The sequence below is a fragment of the Dermacentor variabilis genome, chromosome 4 (assembly GCF_050947875.1).
Source record: "Dermacentor variabilis isolate Ectoservices chromosome 4, ASM5094787v1, whole genome shotgun sequence".
NCBI lineage: Eukaryota > Metazoa > Arthropoda > Arachnida > Ixodida > Ixodidae > Dermacentor > Dermacentor variabilis.
The window spans coordinates 28,971,325-28,990,551 of NC_134571.1; the positions used below are offsets into that span (position 1 = coordinate 28,971,325).

At 49.6% G+C, this 19,227-nt stretch overlaps 1 protein-coding gene across 3 annotated transcripts in view; it reads left to right on the plus strand.

Moving 5' to 3' along the window:
- Positions 1-19,227, plus strand: part of LOC142578851 (uncharacterized) — a 215,706-nt gene that overhangs the window by 50,603 nt on the left and 145,876 nt on the right. For 2 of the 3 annotated variants that reach the window (XM_075688485.1, XM_075688486.1), the window contains exon 2: positions 3,895-4,008. The exons of the other annotated variant lie outside the window; for it this stretch is intronic. In XM_075688485.1, the coding sequence (XP_075544600.1) occupies positions 3,897-4,008 (112 nt within the window). In that variant the 5' untranslated portion in view covers positions 3,895-3,896. The remainder of the gene's footprint in view (positions 1-3,894; positions 4,009-19,227) is intronic. 3 annotated transcript variants of the gene reach the window in all.

The window sequence follows — 19,227 nt, forward strand, 5'->3', positions numbered from 1 at the left end:
TAGCGGCCCTCCTCACAGCATCAACACTTCACACTTACAAGTTATTCCTCTAAATTTCGCGGCAATTCTAGGAATTCTGTCCTTGTCGCCTTACCAATGTCCCGCGTTCACTCTTGCGCTGGTTACATCAGCATGGAATACCAACTAGCTCGGTCTCACAGCTTGCTTCAATTCTGGGAAGACAAATGTTCCTTCCAAAGCAAATGCCATGGCAAAACGACAAGCTATAGCATCAGAAAAAGTCAGATAGGAAAACCACGTTGCATAACAAAATACGGAGATCAAGAACTAGCAGTTCAACTTCCTAACCTTCTAAACGACTATCTCTAAGTGTTGGACTTGCTAAATTCTGGAATTTCAAAGCAAAGCTTTAAGAAGACGGTAAAAGAATGATTACTATCTGAAGACTAATACAAATGTTAAACTACAAGTATAATATATTGCGCGTATGTTTTTGTGTTTCACTTGCTTAGCAAACTGTGTAAGATTAACCTCTTTTCTTTCTTTTTTACGTGAATTGTGTACTCAAATGTTTAAAAATTGTACTAGTTTAATTTCATGTGTGCTCTCCTGAATGCCTGTCATTGCCATATTGCTGCCATCTACGGGTTCATAACTATTACACACAGCGCGCACTAAAAAACACGGACGAAGAATAGACAAACACGAGCGCTGAGTTTTTCAGCGCTCGTGTTTGTCTATTATTCGTCCGTGTTTTTTAGTGCGCGCTGTGTGTAGTTAAGATGTACCGACTCGCCCAGCTAGCTACTGTACTGTACCTGTGGCATAGCCTAGCCAGACAAATGTTTGCCTTTAGCCGTGTCCCCTAAGACAATCTGAATATTGTCTTAAATAAATCAATAAAGATGGACATGTATTTAGATGTTAGCACCCGAGCTAAAGCTTCCTCTTAAGCAGAGCGAGAGAGGGAGAACGTAATCGCTCGCTTATCGATTCTCTCTCAACGACACCTGAGACGGCTGTTAATCGGAAAACAATTGTCGTTTCTGCCAGCTCGTTCCGAAATCACCTTTGCCTGCATTGGCCATCTCTGAAGCACTGCGGATAGTTGCCCACTCCCGTGTCTCGAACACTTCTTCGTCCGTCTCTCTCGTTTCTGCCCCTCCCCCCTCCCGGCCCCTTTTTTATTTCTTTTCCGGCAGCTTTGGGACAACGCTCCGCTGAGCTCGTTTCAAGTGACATCGCGGGTGTCGCCTCTGGCGGGCTCGTCGTTTAGGGGCACGATCGGAGATGTTCAATTTGCGTTCAGTTTCACCTAACGCGACTTGCCTCGGCCAGGCCATTCGCGTGAGGCGAAACTGAATGCAAACTGAACGCGCGTTTCGAACAACGATCTCCGATCGGGCCCTATAGCTTTCCGGTTCTCTTCCTGCTCACTTCATTGATCGCTCCCTCCGAGAAAGCAAGGCCGCCCGCCTATGTTTTCCATGGAATGCCCCTTCCCTCATAGTTCCCATCTTTCGCCTAATACTTCCTTCCTTTCTCCTTGCTCCAAACGCATCTTTCTGGTATCGGCAGTGCAAGCATCGCGGCATACATTCTGGAAGCGCGTTTTGGCACTGGTTTTTCTTTGTTTCCATACTCTGTCCACACACTTCTACGTGTTATTCTTTTGTTTTAGTTTTCTTGTTTGTCTCTCTCTCTCTCTCCAGACCAACCCGCAACCGCTCGCAAACTACCGAGCCTGTTTGGGGTGATGTCGAACGCTCCTCGAGGCTTCGTCTCCGTTCCGTTTTATGCTGGGCCTTCGAAAAATGGGGCGCTCCCTCCGAACGCCGGGCATCGACGCACGCGGGCACATTTCGCTGCTGTGCCGCGCCGCCTCGCTTTGGAATGGGCCGCTGCGCTCGGAATAAGGGCGCGCGGTTGCTCTCCCCGCTTTTAGAGGAGAGTTTCTTCGCTTTCGTTTTTCTTTCTTTCTTTTTTATTTCGCCCCTGGGCACGGTTATGGTCTCACTGCCGCCTCAGATTCGGACCGACGCGCTCCGTATTTGCTCTCTTGTTTCTGCTTCCTCGTTCGCTTTCTTCTTCGTCGATTGTCGTCGGGCTCTCGCTGCCGGGGACCCCCCTCTTTTGTGCCCCGCTTGCGGTGCTCTTCGGGTTTCCCGTGTCGCTACACTCAACGCCAGGAATGAAGAGAGGTCACTGTTGGCCTACGAGTGCACGGATAAGATTGTTGGAACTGGCGATTCTTTTACTCGGCGGAAGCGTAGGTCAGGCCGGAATGTCGTGAGAACAATTATTCCGCGTTATCATCGATGCGTAACCAATCCTCGCACTTTCATCCGGCGGTGTCCTTCACGCCGAAACATAAATCACGCACCTTGTGGTTGTAGGCGTACCTGGAAATGCGAAAGTGAGCTCGTGCTACGATCCATGTAGTTCGCGTTCCACGTCGGCCCGATATGATCAATGCATTATTGTGAATTGTACTGCGTCTTCTAGAACACGATGTTTAGCTGAAGCATTAAAAAAAAATAAAAAGGAGAAAGAAGGAAAGGTAGCTTTTCTTTTCCTAGCTGACGGTCGATGGGCTGTTTGAGCTGCGAGAAATTGTGCACGATTATTGCTGGCCGAGCGTAACAGGTAATCGCGCGATTATCACTCGAGAAGCACCGAGAGAGCACTTCTCCGGGTGCCTCGACGAGAAATTTCCTCCCTCCCTATCCAGCGGAAAACCAGAGGTCACGCTCTCTTATGAAACCCGCGCTGGTCGTTTTCTTGATCGACCGGTAATTTAGAGGAGGCCGGAGTCAGTTTGGCGTAACCGATACATGGCGCATGTTACGTGGGAGGCCGATTCAGCGAAGGTAGCGCTCTCCGGCACAGTCTCCCTTCCCCTACTTTCTCTCTCTTGCCTGTTTGACGAGGACAACGAGGAGAAGCGCGGGCGTCGTCGTCGGCACCGTGCAACATTGCACGGCGCACGTGTTGCGATCGGGTGCGTTGAAACGTGCTCCCCTTCCCCTTCGGTAACCGCGTGCCCCGCTGCTGAAAATCCCTGGCCGCGCCTGTGCAGCGCTAAACATAACGGCGCCGCGGCGTCAGCGGTCGTTGACAGCATCATCGACGCCGCCACAGGCGGGGGGAGGGGAGGTTTCGGCGGTGGTGGGGAGTTTGCGAAAGGTCCACGTGCTCGCTACGGCGCTGTGTGTGTGTCGCGCCCTCTCTCCGTCCTCCCTTCCCCCCTCCCTCGGCCATTGGCTGTATTTAGCAACGTGGGAAAAGAAGCCTACTTTCTCTCCGGGCGGTGAGACGAACCATTGGCATTCGGAGAACGCGACGAGTACTTTGCATTGTGAGCGGTTCCAGAATACACGGTTGCCTCGCTCGTACTGTGGGCTTCTTGCTTTCAGGGAAGCCCTGTGTTGTAGCACTTGTAAGTTAAACTAGGCGTTGTTTCTAAGCCCACCTGTTCGTCGCGCATAATCGTGTAATTCGGGCGCTGTTGCCCTTCCCCATGTTTTCATGCATAACTACAACGGGTATGATTTCCACTAATGTCACTGCTCAAGCATATTCATGCGTTGATGGGTATAAGGAAGTTGCAGCTAGGCGGCCCGTCAGGCAAACCTCTCCAGGATTCATTAAAGAAGCCTCTCTTTCTCGCTTTCGTGCGTTGAAGACCTCTATTACTAAAAACTGCGCTCCGCCCGTTGCGTGTTCTTCCATGTGTAAATCACATTTGCTACTAGGACACTGTACTGATCCCTGATTTGAGGAGGCATTTGACAAGGCTGTGACGCTATCGTGCTTTTTTTTTTTTCATTGACTGTCGCGTTTTGCCGATATTTCCCAAACTGAGCCTTCGCGTGTGTTCTTTTTTTCTTTGTTTTATTTATTTATTTATTTTTTTCCCTGGGAATGGGGTAGTGATGGTGGGGGACAGATGTGCGTTGGCTGGGCCCTGCGAAGAGGAGCTGACAGCGCGCAGTGTCTGGTCGTCACGGCGAGCACGTCTCCCGAGGTCGCCAACGAGGCCAGCCGGTAGGCTCCCGTCTTTTTTTCTTTCTTTTTCGATCGTCTCATTTAACGCACTCGTCGATGCAGCTTGCGAGGGATTGTACGGTGCTTCGTCGGCCTCTGTCCCTTCCTCCCTGGTCGGTCGAGAGAGAGGGCGGCCTGCTGGGCCGACGCGAGTGCATGTGGGGGAGGGGGTTTCGCCAGTACTCTGCGCACGTGTGCCCCGTCACGCGCCGCGTTATATCGCGGTCGCCGCACTGCGCGGGCACGGGCTCTCGCTTTCCTTCGGTGCACCTCCTCAGAATAGAGGCTGCGCGCGCGCGCTCCCTTCTCGTGTAAGTATATGCGTGCCGTTAACCGTGATTTGTCCTTAAGGTACGGTAATTCGTAAAGAACAGTTGTTGCGTGGAACCTCTGAACGGTACATTGGGACGCTATATGCTCGAGTCGTGGTCGCGCCAAGCGAAAGTCTGTGCGGATCTCTTTATCGAGTTCAGAATCGGAATGGGGTTCATAAACCGGCATTAACAGCGTGGCCGAATGGGCGGGGAGAGCTTTTGTTTCTACGAAAGAAAGAACAGGGATACCGGAGAATCCGCTTAGTAGTTATTGGGCAGGAAACGCACCATTGCGTCCGAGGATTCACTCTTTGAGAACTCTCGATGCCATTGGCGCACGGGTTCATTGGTTGGACTTCGTCGTTGCACGAACTTCACTGTTACTGCCTGCATGCTGTGTGCCTATAGGAACGCTTCGACGGCGTGTATGTGTGCAGCTGTCGTCAGCCGGCGTAGCAATCTTCCCGATGGGGAAAATTTAACATCGGGGGCTAAAAATAAATGCACAGTGCTCCGCCACTGCTCCCCAGGTACCCCCAGTGTAGTTTAATGTTAGCAAACCGTGCTCCATAGTTCGTTGAGTCATCGCAGACTGAGGAGAAAATACAGTTATCTATTTCTGTGCGCATGAAATGGAAAGTTCGACTGACTTCCTAGGGGAAACGTCCATGTAAAATTCGCTTCCCTGTTTGGGGCGATCTTTTCAGCTGTGCACCTTCGTGCTCCCTTTACGTGGTTTCTCTGTCGTAAATTTACCTTCACCTTCCAGATTTTTGGCTCAGAAAGGACCGGGTGCTTATGGAGAGGTGCTTCGCGTCACTAGAGTGTGTCACGGATATTTTCTAGCACATACTAGCGGTCACTACGCAGCGACATGTCGGTTATCTGCATTTGCGAGAGAGACTGCTGTTGGGAAATCGGGGGTCCGGGCGCCCTACGAAGGTTCCATGGATGGTGCCGTGCCAGGTGCCAGGAGAAGGAAGGTTTCGAGCGACGTTGAAAAGAACGAAAAAAAGAAGGGATTATATTAAAAAAAGAAAACAAGGTACATGACCGAGTTTTCAAACACGGATCCAACTATCCGGGCACACTACATGCTAGCGTCTTTGCATGTCCGAGCGTCTCTCTCTTTCTCACAGCCGTCCGGATCCGCTTTTTATGCCCTTCCCTTATTCCCTCGTTCACTGGCCAATCACAAACGCCGAATCGTTCACCACCTCTATCGCCCCCTCACGGGACTTCAACGCTCGTGTATCCAGCGTGGTGCTCCTGTCTTAAACGCGGTACAATAGGCGGCAACCACGTGGCAAACTGAACCTGTCGTCGACGCTTTTCCCCGGGAGTTCTCGACGATGACCCTGTCATCGATTAGTGGCCTCTTCGTGACGGTCAGGAAAGGCGACGTTGCTGTCTTTAAGCGAGCTGCCTTGAAGTCTGCCTTGAAGCGAGCTGCCTTGATGAGGCGTGAACATCAATCGTGACTGCTGCGTGTCGCGGGTGGGGCATCCCCCAGGCACAACATCACCGAGCGTCGTCGCACATGTCGCCGGAGAAGCTTAAAAAGAAAAAAAACTGCACATCCCACGTCCTGTGGGAATCGATTTTGTGCGAAGCAGAGTGCGGTGAGAACACCAAGACGTAGACGGCTGTTTCTTGACCTACATGACACGCATGTCATGACATTCATGTCGTGACCGATCTTTTATGTTCGCCATTTAACCTTGCCATAATATGCTAATTTTGCTATCTACCAAGTTAAAGGGACACTAAAGGTTACCAGAAAGTCAAGTTAATGTGATAAAGCAATGCTCGAGAACGTCTAAGGCGTCAATATAATCGCGAACAGAGCTTTAGTAACCTAGAAATTGAGGTAAATGCACGACACGATTTGAGACCCCCCAGCGACATTTCGGTACTAGCCCAATGACGAAAGCACTCCTCATCATAATTTATGTCACCAATACTCAACTACTCGTATTAAAAAGATCATTTCATTAGATTATAAGACGGAAGAAAATGCTACTTGTCTACTTCTATTCGATTCTACGAAAAAAAAATAACATTTTGACGTTATCCTTTAGTAGTATGGGTGATCGAAAGGTTTCGTTCTCGCTCGACTGTGCGCGCTCGACTTTGCGCCGCGCGCGCTTTGGAGTTTCAGTTGTTTCTTTATCGCGTCGTGCTGCGGTGGTCCTGCTGGTTCGCGAAACTTGCATTTGGAACAAGCAGCGAGAATGCCACGTTCATGTGATGTCGTGGGATGCGCGAATGGTCCGCGGAACTTGGCCAAGGGCAGATGCAACGACGAATCCAACGTTACTTATCACTGTGTGCCAACGAGTGAACCTCTCCGTTCGAAGTGGTTAAGTGCCGCACCTCTGCCACAGCGCGCTGGCAAATAGCCGAAAAATCACGTAGTGTGCTTGCTGCACTCTCGTCCAGAGGATTACGAGTTCAACACTGACTTACTGAAGTCGCGTGAAGTGCCTTTCAAAGCAGGCCGTCGTCGTAGTAGTACGCAACGACGCCGGCAGCGCGAGCCCTCAACAGCAGGTCACGTTCATCAGTGCTTAAATCGCTGAACTCGAGGTCAGCATCGCGAGCTAATGTGTCGTTGTCAGGGTCATCCATTGCAACGAGCGTCGAAGTTGGCGTCATAAAATAAAGAACCAGCTTATCGTCGTGCGCTTTCCTTTCCGCTGGCCACCATAGTTCCGCTTCTGCGCTGTTGTCGGCTCTGTCTTGGCTCTGTTTCTGGCCGCGCGTTTGCGTTTTGTGCAGAAAAGCTGTAGCGCCGTCTGCGGGAGCAGTTTTACTCACCGACGGCGCAACGTCACTATGAGACCATGACGTCAATACTCCTCGATCGGAGGGCGGGTGATTTGAACTGCGCTAGAGGTACGTGGACGTTTCAGAACGCATTTTCTCTTAAAATAAGTCTCTTCTTCGCACGAAACAAGCGTTTCGAGGTTTCTGGAATGGTATTTCAACAGTCCACGTTGACTTAATATTAACCTTTAGTGTCCCTTTAACGAAACGACCATGAGAGTACCAAGACGTAGGCGGCTAGATAGATTAGACAGCTTTAGCGTAGCGTTCGTCACGTTCGTAACGTAAGCACCTTTGCGGGTCGTTACGGGGCGCGTTCTTTCAAGTCTTTTAGAGTACCGTACGGAAACGCAAACGTAAAGAAGACGTTTTAAAACAGGGCGCCGTCTGGTGCCTCGTGCCAAACGTATCCAAGCCAAGACGATCCTTTAGCAACCATCCTGCTGTTGCTATGTGGACGCGTCTCGTTAGGCCTACTGGCTCCAGAACCGCCGAACGATCTCAGAAAATGGACGCGCTATGCGCTCATAACTAACCTTTCAGCTGAGTTTAGAGAAAGCGAAAGCTCATTACAATAGTTACTGGCTGTCAGCGCGAGTGAGAGCGTAGCCATCACGAGAATTCACGCTGAAGCAGGAGCCATGGGTGCCGCCATGTTCGACAACGCTACTTCTTAGCGTCCGTAAACATTGCGAACGTAAAACTCGCCAGATAACGTATGTTATCATAGCGCACGTAAACCGCAGAAACCACAATAACGTTCCGAGCGTGCGCAGTGAGGACGACGCTATTTCTTTACGTACGTCATGCGTTTACGTTCGGTCGCAAACGCTAAACTAAAGCTGTCCAAATTGTCAAAGTGGCAAATATTCGCCAAGGAATGCTTCGCATTTAAAAGCCGGGCGCGTCCTTTCCGTGCCCTGCTGAAACAAAGGATACGAAGCGGAGGTTCTGTCTTTTTTCTTAAGCGCGCCCGTCCTGGCATGCACGCGCGTATTTGCAAGTTTACGCGTGCCGCGAATGTCGATTGGCGCCGGGCCGGCGCTCGTCGCTTGCGTGCCCTTCGACGCTGCAGTGCCCGGCGCTTGTTTGCATGCGCGTCATTAAGAGCGAGATGGCACGAAGGGGTTGCGCGCACACAAGGCGTGATTATAGAGCGTGGGCGCCATTATGGGCGCGCCGCAGTATCGCAAATGCCACGGCCCTGTGTTTGCCCGTCTAAAGTTCACTGTCGAGCTGTGCGTGTAAGGACAGCGAGCGGGCCCTAAGCCGCAGTTCGAACTCTTTGCCTCAGCATCGTGTGTGTTTCCGAGATCGCCTGGTACTTCGGAAAACGTAGCGTTGTTGGAGAGCGTTCCTGCGATGTGGGCCGGGTACGTGTGCCGATCGACACGGAAGCGATAGAATCGCGACAAACGCAGAACCGTGCGTTTGGGAAGACAGCTGCTGGTCGTTAGTGCGGGTTCACCGCAACAGCTAAAGCCTGATGCTGCACTTCGCGAGCTGTGTTACATTACAGCGCGTTTGTATTTTTTTTTTCGCTTGATGTCTTTGTTGTCACGTGGGCCTACAATCGCGATTAAGCCGGTCCATGGGAAGGTGTCATGCAAGTTGGCTCTCGCAACGGTTATGGCGTTCCGCTGCCGATCATTAGATTCCTGACTGAAGTGGCGGCGTTGCGACGGAGCGGAGCGCAAGAAAATTCCGTTCATTGAGCGTTAGTCACGTTTGAAGTGATCGCAGACGATAAAAATTAATTTGCATAGTCCATCCCCTCATGGCTCCCGCCACCTACACCATGCACAGTGTTTTCGTTCTTCTTTCTTTTTCTTTCGTTTTTTTTCTCTCTCTCTCTCTTGCAATGGTTACGCCAAAACATCAAAATACCGCTAAGAAAAATTTGGCGAGGAATAGGATCTGATTAGAATAAGTTATAAATAAATAAATTTAAGTTTAATGTTGAGGTAGCGCAAATACGAATCGTGACCACTCTGCGCTGAAGCCTTCTACAATTCACAGCAGCGCCCGAACACATATGGCCTAGCTAGTGGTGGAAGCAAAATTTGATCAAGTTGGGCTGCTAAGCACAGGTCGCGGGATCGAATCCCGGTTATGGCGGCCGCTTATCGATGGGGGCGAAATGCCAAAACGCCCGTGTACTTAGGTTTAGGTTCACGTTAAAGAAACCCAGGTGGTCCACATCTCCGGAGTACCCCACTACTGCGTGCCTCATAATGAGATCGTGGTTTTGGCAAGTAAAACCCCATAATTTAATTTAAAGTGGGATCGAAGTGAGCGATACACGTTCGCCGTGACACTCCGATCGCTTATCACGTGGCGACATTGTCGGACACCTGAAATGTCGAAGTACGCATAGTTCGCATGACTGCGTATATAGTTTGCGATCGAGATCTTAAGTACGAACATTCGTGAACTTCACCTCGACAAAGGTCGGTGCGTAACACAGCAACACTCATACAGGCGATAAAGCATGGCCGGGTGTCTGTCTTGTTTGGAATGTCGCATTTTATTCGCATCCCACAGACCGGGCTAATTGGTATTCCACATTGACATAACCAGCTCAAAGGCAGCCACGGAACACAAGAAGCGACAAGGGCAGCGCTTTTCCTTGTTGCTTCTTGTGTTCTGTGTCTGCCTTTGCGCTGGTTATCAGTACTATAAAACTGTTCAAACTACATTAGATTGCACTCGAACGCCCGCTGTCCGCTAGAAGAGCATATACTCGCCCTAAAATCCCCTGAAATGGCAACAGTAATCGCAAGTGTAGCTTCGGGACGTCGCAATGCTATGTTCGTGGTAGGCGATCGAAAATTGTAGCTTCATGTGCGATTCACAACGCCGACTATCATCCACGAATCGCGATGCGCCAACGTGCGCGGTCGCTGATTGGTCGTGGTGTGGCGCTAGCGAGCAAGCGTACATTTGGTGGCTGCGCATGCCGGCGGTTCCAGTTCGGACGCTGCAATCGAGGTCAGGCGCACGCTCAAAGTCGCCAGGCGTGCTTGGTGCGCGAGCCGCACGCACAACTGGGTTGCCGTCCCAGCTGCGCGCGCGCCTTCGCGTGGATAGACGCATGAGGTCCGGGCTGCGCCATGTCGTCGCTCATGCGTGCCTGCGCACTCTCGCCGCGCGCCGCAGCCTTGGACGGTGAAGAATGAAACGCGAGGAACAAGCAACGATGTTCAGAAAGAAACGAATGCTTTGGAGAAAGCGAAGCGCGCAGCCCCCTTTTTTCTTTTCTCCTTTTGGGTCACCCTGCTGCTTCGCGACCGGAGGAGTAGACCACACTGCCGCGCTTTGGTCGCCGGTCGTTTCGTGCGCGAAAAGAGCGCGCAAATGGGCATTTGAGAGTCCCAACACAACCCATGGAAACGCACTCGCGTTGGCGTACATAACTGTTATATACAGGAAGGCGTGGGCGCAACTTGCACATTTGGTGACTGCATCTGGCGGCACCGTGTTCAGCGAAGGCGCGAACTTGCGTTGACTGAGTTGTATTACGCTTACTTCCCGGCGTGAATGTGTCGACTACCGGCATAACCGCAGTAATTCTGGTTTCGGGCGGTTCCGAGAAGCGTAATTTTCGAATCGAATGCGAATATTCGAGAAAAAGGATCTTCAAATGTCGGATTCGATACCGAATGTTCCCGATTTCGCGTTTGTCACCAAAAAAGCTGATTTACGTTATGTGATGTATGAGAACAATGCGAGTTGGACGTCAGCCTCAGCGTCCGGTAACGTGTTCTGTTGGGGCCTCCGGAGTACATGCACAGACGACGCCACTCACGGGCTCAGAGTATGAGTGGCACCCCAATACCACGCCTAATTGCCAAGCTCTAAAATTGCGTTATATTGCGTGCTGCGGATAGCGCGTCTGCCCCTCCCAACTGTGCATTACCACAGGAGCATGAGTTTGAGCTCCAGTGGCGTTAGCGCACAAAGCTTTTTAAGTCGACGACCGTAAGTGGCTCGTTGCAATGGCTTATACTCGAAAAGCACGGTGTCTAGTCGAGTGGTGCAAAAATATCATAAGTAATGGCTCATACCCCCGTAAGCAAGCAAAGATGCAATGCCTCATACCCTCCTAAGGCAGAGTCTACAAGCGCTCAGCAAAGTGAAGCGAACAGAGCATACATTATTGCAATCACCCATACAACACACAGCACAGCATACGTTTCAATAAACGACAAGCTCAAAACAAGCATCTGAACCATCAATAAGGCATTGCATACACCCCCTCGGAAGTACACTACGGCCGAGGATGATCGCCAAGCGAGAAATGAGGTGCGACGTGCGAAGCGGCATGGAGCAGGCCGTTCGACCGCGAGTGCTATTTACCCCTACTGAGAGGATGCGACGTTATGTCGAAGAGAAGCGTCATTAGCGCGAGTCTGACCCCGCTATACGAGCGCGCGAAGTTGCAGCTAAGCGTCGCAGACGAGCAGAAGAAGCCGAACTGCGAAAGCAGCAATGCGACGATTCGAGACTTCAACGTAGAGACGAGGCCGAAGCTCGCAGACAACGGCTCGTTATGTCTTGCAAGAAATCTGACCCCTCTGATCGTATGACTTGATGCATTACCAAGTGTGCAGCAGGCTTTCGCCTTCACGTGTTACAGGAGTGCAACATGCTGCCGAATTTTCTTTCTTCTTTTTTTTTTTTTCGCCTTATGGCATGAGGGCGATGATAAGGTGGCCTGAATTGAATTCTGGTGTTGTACGTGAGGTGGCCTGACGAAGAAGACATTTCGACGTCGGCGTAACGGAAAGGACGGACGTAGGGACACAGCGAACTCAGTCTAGAGCTTTGAACTGCTGTCGCAGAAAAAAAAATAATAATAATAAAACACCCACGTGACTTAAATGCGATTGGGAGTTTGGTTTGTGGTGTTACACGCAGATGCAGATACCGCATCTTACAGTTATGCTGCAGATATGTTGGTCGCAACCAAACTTCGTTTTTAGCCAAAGCTTCCGCGTTGGTGGTTGAGCGTGCGCCGGTTTTGCACGTCCAGTAGCGTTGCGAAGCGCGCAAGATGTGCAGTCCCGCGTACGAAATGCGCCACGGGGCGGCCGATTTCGTTAAGAGATAGGCCGCTGAGCGCCGTCCATGATGCGCTCGCTGTTACCCGCGCTCGGCCTTAACGACGTGTAATAGCGCCTCAGCCTCGCGCTTATGCGTGACCACGAGGAGGAACGAGGTGTTCTGCTGCTGCATGCCGTGGTCCCCGCAGCGGCCAGTGCGCCCCTTTCGCCGGGAGATTGGCGCGACCGGCCTTTAATCTGCCGCTTTCGGAAACGGCGCGTTTGGGGGCCACGCGAAGATTACGTGGGGCAGACCGCGGAAGCGGCGCTTCCGCTTTTCCTGTTGGCGCGAACCGGACGGACGACGTCTGTCGAGTTGAGGCCGAGCAGAAGCGCCCTGTCGGAAAGTGTTTAGAAGCGATATGCAGACAAAAATAAATGGGTTGCCGGCAATGAAAGCAAATTAGTGCGCTCGTTTAATCCATCCAATTTGATTGGGTGCTGCAGCCGTTGTCATATAGCAGGAATCCGCGTCACGTGTTTTTTAGATGCCTTTCTAACGCTGTATATATATATATATATATATATATATATATATATATATATATATATATATATATATATATATATATATATATATATATACTCACACTTGTGTGCTACTATATGAAAAAGGGCCGCGGAAGCGATAACATTCTGAGTTTCAAGGTAGCGGACGGGGAATCGTCTCAGGCGCTCTAAAGGGCGCTGATACGCAACGATAATTTAGAACATAAGCATACTTAAATGTTGCGCAGATTGGCGCCAGTGCCTTGCGGAGCGAAGTGAAGAATTTTTCTTTGTTGGGTCTGTATAGGTGTGTTTCTGGCGAAATTCGTAAAACAAGAGTGTTTGCAGAGTATTATAATGGGCGTTTGCTTTTTCGGCCGGTGTTTGGCGTGTTACGAGCTCCTGTGGCGGTTAATGACGCCCTGTCGCATTCGTCCTCGCTTATTCGCGCAAAATCGATTTCCTCTTCGCATTGCGCGTGCAAATAGCCTGCCCACGCTTCCCGCGCATTTTCGGCAGTGACGAGAATCGGCTCGACAAGCCGTGATCGCCCACGGTCCGGCGGTCTTTTCTCCGCAGCGAAGGTTTCGGAGCTTCTCATTGGCCGCAGTTTCGCGTGACGTCATGTCTGTTCATGTGATCACGAGGGCACTGCACTTCTTTTCTGCCTGCGTGTGCGGAGGCGCGACACCGCGTCCGCGTTGTCTAAAAATAGCGCGCTGGTTTCAAAACGGGTGTTCCCATTTCGGGACGGCGTGCGTCTTTGAAGGAGCCACTTCTCCCGACTTTATTGGGATGCCTTTCCTTTCATTGTTAACTTGTTCTCGCGTTTTCTTTGTGTTCTTTTACTTATGCGTCGGTGCTTCTTCCCCCCTTCCTTCGGCACTTCTGAGGAGATTGGTAATCATTGTTGAATAACAGGCGTCCGCCCTGCTATATATATAGAGGTGCGGCAAGGAACTCAAATTAGGCTATCGGTGCACAACATGTCAGCGAATCTCGAGTTGTTGAAACTGCGTGAGCAGTACGAGGAGTGAAGCTATAGCTTGAACAGTGTGCGTTTATTAATGCCAGAATTCCAGCTCAGCTAAATGTAGGTATGCATCGGCCTGTTTTGCTTGCGCTATAACTTCATCGCGATCAGCTCTATAGTCGTTCTAAAGCTGAAGAAGGAAATGACCAGCCTGTAAGGGACTCGGGGCATCGATGGCCGCAACCTAATCTGATCTGGGCACCTGCGACGCAGCATAAGTGTAGTAGGGACGGGGTGGGCCGGGCCGGGCACCTTATCAAGTCACCAGAAAGTGCCCTGCAGTCTGTACTCCACTATAGTGTCGCTCTCAAAATTACTTAAGTCGTTCGTAACGTTATTAAGACTTCATTTCACTTAAGGCTTCATAGCGTTTGACATAAAGCTGAACTCGTATGTTTAAGACTGGCAACTGATGTGTTTTTGTTATTACGACCCCATTCACTAGCACTCGTCGGCCTTAGCCTAAACCTAGCGCGGCAGTCTTTTTCGGGCACCGCGATAACCTCCGCATCCCAACAGGTGCGCGTGCTGCGTTGAAAGCAGCGCCGCGTCGTAAGTCATCGCCTCCCGTTTGATTTGGTACACTCGCCCACCCGTCTTGGCGGTTGGTGGTGCCGTGAAAGGTCGCGTCGAGCTTGATCGTGTGCGTCTTCTCCGGGTCGCTGGCGGGTAGGACTGTGGGGCGTTAGGATGCAGACGGCTGACGTCACCCGGCTTCGCCGTCCAATCCCGTTTTGCTCTCATACTTTCCTTATATATACTCCCATCGTATCCTGCGCCTGGCATGTTCTCCGGTCCCATAGTGAGCATTGGTCGCCATCCTGCGTTGGCGAGAAGAATGGCTCGGCTTGCGTGGCGCTTAGGAAACACATTTCCTGAAAGGCGCGCCCGTGCTGAAAGCAGTGCGTGGGAGAGTCAGCTTATGTTTGGGAAGACCCGTTCGGTCTGTGTACTCACGGGTAGCGCCTATTTAGTGTTTTTCTTTTTTATTTCATATTATGCTGTCTTGTCTTACGATAAATGTTGGTAAGAGTTAGGTATTGTATTGTACGAGGGTAGTTTCCTGATATAGCTCGTTATGTTTCACTTTAGTGACCCTTTAAGGACTTCTGGTGGTCAAAATTAGTCCCGAAACCCTCATTAAAACTTATTGAAAAATATAACAGCGCTAACACATTCAACCACAAAGGAACAAGGACGAGACACGAAACCCTGCACTACGTCGTTTTTCACAGCCCGAGCGTTGCATCGGGATGCTGAGCCCTTTCAGTGACTAATGACAGTCGGGTAGATATGATCCCTAGGTTAGTTATTTAGTTGACAAATTGTTGAACGGGAAGCGATAACATCTTACACGGCCTCTGAGAACGATGTTTCTTTCACACAAGTGCTTGGTACTTTTTCATTTTTCCCCCTGGAGCAATTTTTTGAGAGCTCGTGTATATATATATATATATATATATATATATATATATATATATATACGTTCATTTCATTACTCCTTTGCCCTCGGAATGCACATAAGTCTTCGTCCGCGGAAACCAGTTTAGCATTTCTTTAGCTCATTCCTCATCCACTCCTGCATGCTGTCCGAATTTTCAGGACGTCATTGTCGTATCATCGCTGCTTTTATGCTTGTAGGGAGATTAGTCGCGTGGCAAAAGCGCGTCTTATATACACCGGCCCTGTTCGCAAAGGTCTTGGAGACACTTTGAAAGCACACGCCGATTCAACCTAAATTGAAGTGCTCTGAAACCACGAATATGGCTCTCTTACTCAGCTCATGGCTTGGAGACAGAGAGATTGCGGGAGGGAGGGCAAGAGAGAGTTTTACGTGCCAATACCACCATCCGATTATTGGGCACGCCGTAGTAGGGGGCTCGGGAATAATTTTCACCACCTGGGGTTCTTTAATGGGCATCCCATGCACGGTACGCGGAAGTCTTTTGCATTTCGCCCCCATCGATATGCTGCCGCCGCGGCTGGGATTTGATCACGCGACCACGTGCTTATAGCAGCTTAATGCCAAAGCCGCTAAGCCGTCACGGAGGGTAGGACACGACTTCCGTAAGTGGAGAAATGACGCGTGAGACAAGAGTGGTGTCACCATATTGGATCTGTATATGTAACCAGTTTCGCGCGAAGTCCAGGATTTGTCAGGAGTAGTAAAAAGGTTTTTAGTAAAGAAGCAGATCACTTCCTTTCTGAAAGTGGTTTTCGAAATACCACTCAACTCCTAATTGTTTCTTTATGAGTAATCAGGAATCCGCAATGAAACCAACACATTGTGTTATAGCATAGATTCACATCAGGCACTCGCTTAAGAATACATCAATGTTTTGCTCGCAAAGAAGTAAGCAGCTTTCTTGTGGGGTGCCTGACGGATAAAGTCGTGTGTTTCATGTTTTAGCTTCAGAACGGGCATTCACTTGAGAATACACACAAACGTTTCTTGGTGGAAAACTAAGCAGGCTTTATATGTCGTGCCTTATCAGTGATATCATGACATTTTTCAGCATTAACTTGACAGCATTGACTTGAGAATACTCACAAGGTTTACCTAGTGAACAAGTTATACTAATTGTATGCAGTATACTTACGAGTGTCATGAGGTGTCGTTGTATATGGCAACTACTTCATTTCGTATCTTTTTCTTTTTTGTAGACTATGCTTCGTAAGTTTTCACCAGCTTGGCATTGTTTCTGTATAGAAATAATGTGCCTGCTTTTAATTCTTGTTTTAATTAAGAGATGATGACGATATAATCGTTGAAATGGACCTCGGGTTGCAGCATGATCGAAATTATTCAGCCGTAACCGAAGCCGCGACAATGACTAGGCTCCAAATTGTTTGATTTGTACCCAAAATTTGCAGAAAATGGCTCCTGAAGTTCAAATGCACATCCTTCAGCATTCGCTGTAGCCTCCACTGCCGAGTTAGAGCCGATGTCATTCCATTCGACCGAAGATTAGGCCTAGTGAATCGGTTCAGTTCGTGATCTGCACACCTTGGTTCAAGTATAAGGAATTCCGACGAAGCAGAAAGGAAAGGTTCCAGAGTTCAGTGATGGCCATGCTGGTTTCAAGTGATGCCTTCTTGAGGTGTTCATTCAACGCTCAAGAAACCGCGAGTGCCGACAGTACTTTGCTGTGCCTTAAGTTAGCATATAGCAATTCTTCTGGTTCGCTCGCCCTGCCAATGCGCACAATGTAAACACCATAACAAAAAAAAAAAAAAAGTGTTCAAGAATTTGAAATATGCTACACCTATCGGCCCAAGTTTCTACCTTATTGAAGAGCATGCTTAGCGAATAGACGGTACATATTTGTATTTTCTAGTACACCTGACGTGTTCCGCCATGGGGTAGTGGTAAAGTACTGGGATTGTGATTCATAGGTCGATTCTTGCCAGTGGCAAGTCTCCGATGTTTCTACGTTTTTGGAAAAAAATAGCTCTTGATAAATCTTTATTCTGTTTAATTAATGAATATTGCCAATATTTCATCTGAAACAACACGTGTAAAAAATTCATCAAACACTCAAAAAAATTTTGATGTGTGCAAATCAGGAACATGCTAGAAACACAAAAAAACTTGCACATCACGTACAAGGAACATATCGGTCAGTTTTCTTTTGAAACACGTTAGGTACTCAGAAGAAGATTTATCGGGGGACTAAAATAAATTTCTGATGGCGCCACTAACATGTCACCGGATATAAATATTCATAAGGATTAGTGCTTGTAAACGGGAAAAAGTGCAGTTTGGTAATTTTTAGCGGATACCTCGTTGACGCGACTTCCCGACGGCGCGCAGTATAGGCAGTTGGGAAGTTTCATGCTCGTTTGCCCTGATCGTCTGCGCCTGCATCAAAAACAGCCCAAGTGCGGTGTGTCTCGTTGTTGGCGACAGCAACGACGTCTGCCGCGGGAAGCTAGCTGTCGGTGGTCGCCAGGCTTGGCGATGTGTCGTCGCTGTCAAGTGCATTTCTTCCGCGTTTTATACAACGCCGGCGGCGGCGCTGTTTCCGGGCGCCCGTCTCCTCGTCCTGCTGTGGAGCCCTGACCTGTTGACTCTTCATCGGGGCCGCAGAAGGCGACATGGCGTACGTCACGAAAACCGCGTTGCGTGCTCCTTCCTCCGCGCGCGGTCGGCTTAAATTGTGAGCGAGTGCGCGGCGGCCTTCAGTTGCGGTTTTCTCTGCGGAGAGTGCCCCCCTGTCACACGGGCAAATTTGGTGCCATCGCTATTGAACGACATTGCACACATCAAACGCCATGAGCTTCTCGATTCGCGGTGGCCGATTGGTTGTGGCGTTCCACTGCTGAGCACAGGTTCGCGAGCACAAGTTCGGTGCGGGCGAACTACAAGAACGGTCGCAGATTTAGGAAACCACACATACAGAAACTACAGGTATGCGCGATAGCGTTTGCGTGATATCGAATTAACGGCCGCTTGTAGCGACATCTGTGACTCTTCGTCTAACCACAATGCGTAATAGCCGCGTTTTAGTATTCCATGAGTGTTCTTGTTGAAAAAAAAATCATTTCAAAAGGCAACGTGTTCGCGATTAGCCGCTTGCGTAAATTTACACCAGCAGCGAATTGGAATGCACTTGGTTACGCAGTAGTAGATCTCTATTTGTGCGGCTGACCTCAGCGCCACCAGGCGACGCCACCAGCCCGGCCGTTTCTTTGTTTCTTTCTTTGTTTCTTTCTTTTTGCGGTCAAATCAAAATTTTCTACTAAAGGAAAATATTAAGTTGAGCTAGATTGAAAGATTAAGCTTCCGTAATAACGAATTCTTCATTCGTAGCGAGAACGGAGCTTTTTGTTAGCGAGAAGATGACGGAAATGGATGTCGACTTCAGTACCTCTCGTGTGACGTCAGCACTGGCCGATTCACAGAGAGCGGCATAGAGTGAAATCGCATGGAGGTTGCGCAAACTCGTCCGTATTGGCGCAGCTGGTTCAAATAGAGCAGCAGCGGGATCTTGCGGCGCCCCTGCGAGTATTGCTGCACCACAGAAATAGATAAAGTTTTGTTCATTGATGGTGCCATAATGCTCCGCTTTCCACTACTTCCATTTCGTGGTGTTCACGGCTGCCCATTTTCGAGTTTGCGTGCAAATGGATGCGGTGCGTCTCTCTCTCTCTCTCTCTCTCTCTCTCTCTCTCTCTCTCTCTCTCTCTCTCTCTCTCTCTCTCTCTCTCTCTCTCTCTCTCTCTCTCTCATTTTCTTTTTGTTCCCCCCATTTCATCTTTTCTGCTATTGTAATCTGCTAAAAGCTCCAGTAGCACCTCAAACCTGCTGTTCGGCTAACCTCCCCGCCTATCGTTAAAATTTATCTCACCAGCGGGTACGTATTTTCACTACTGTTTGATATTTCGGCTTCCTTGTGATGCCTTCTTAAAATACACGATGGCAGTTCACCAACATTCTGAGCAGTCT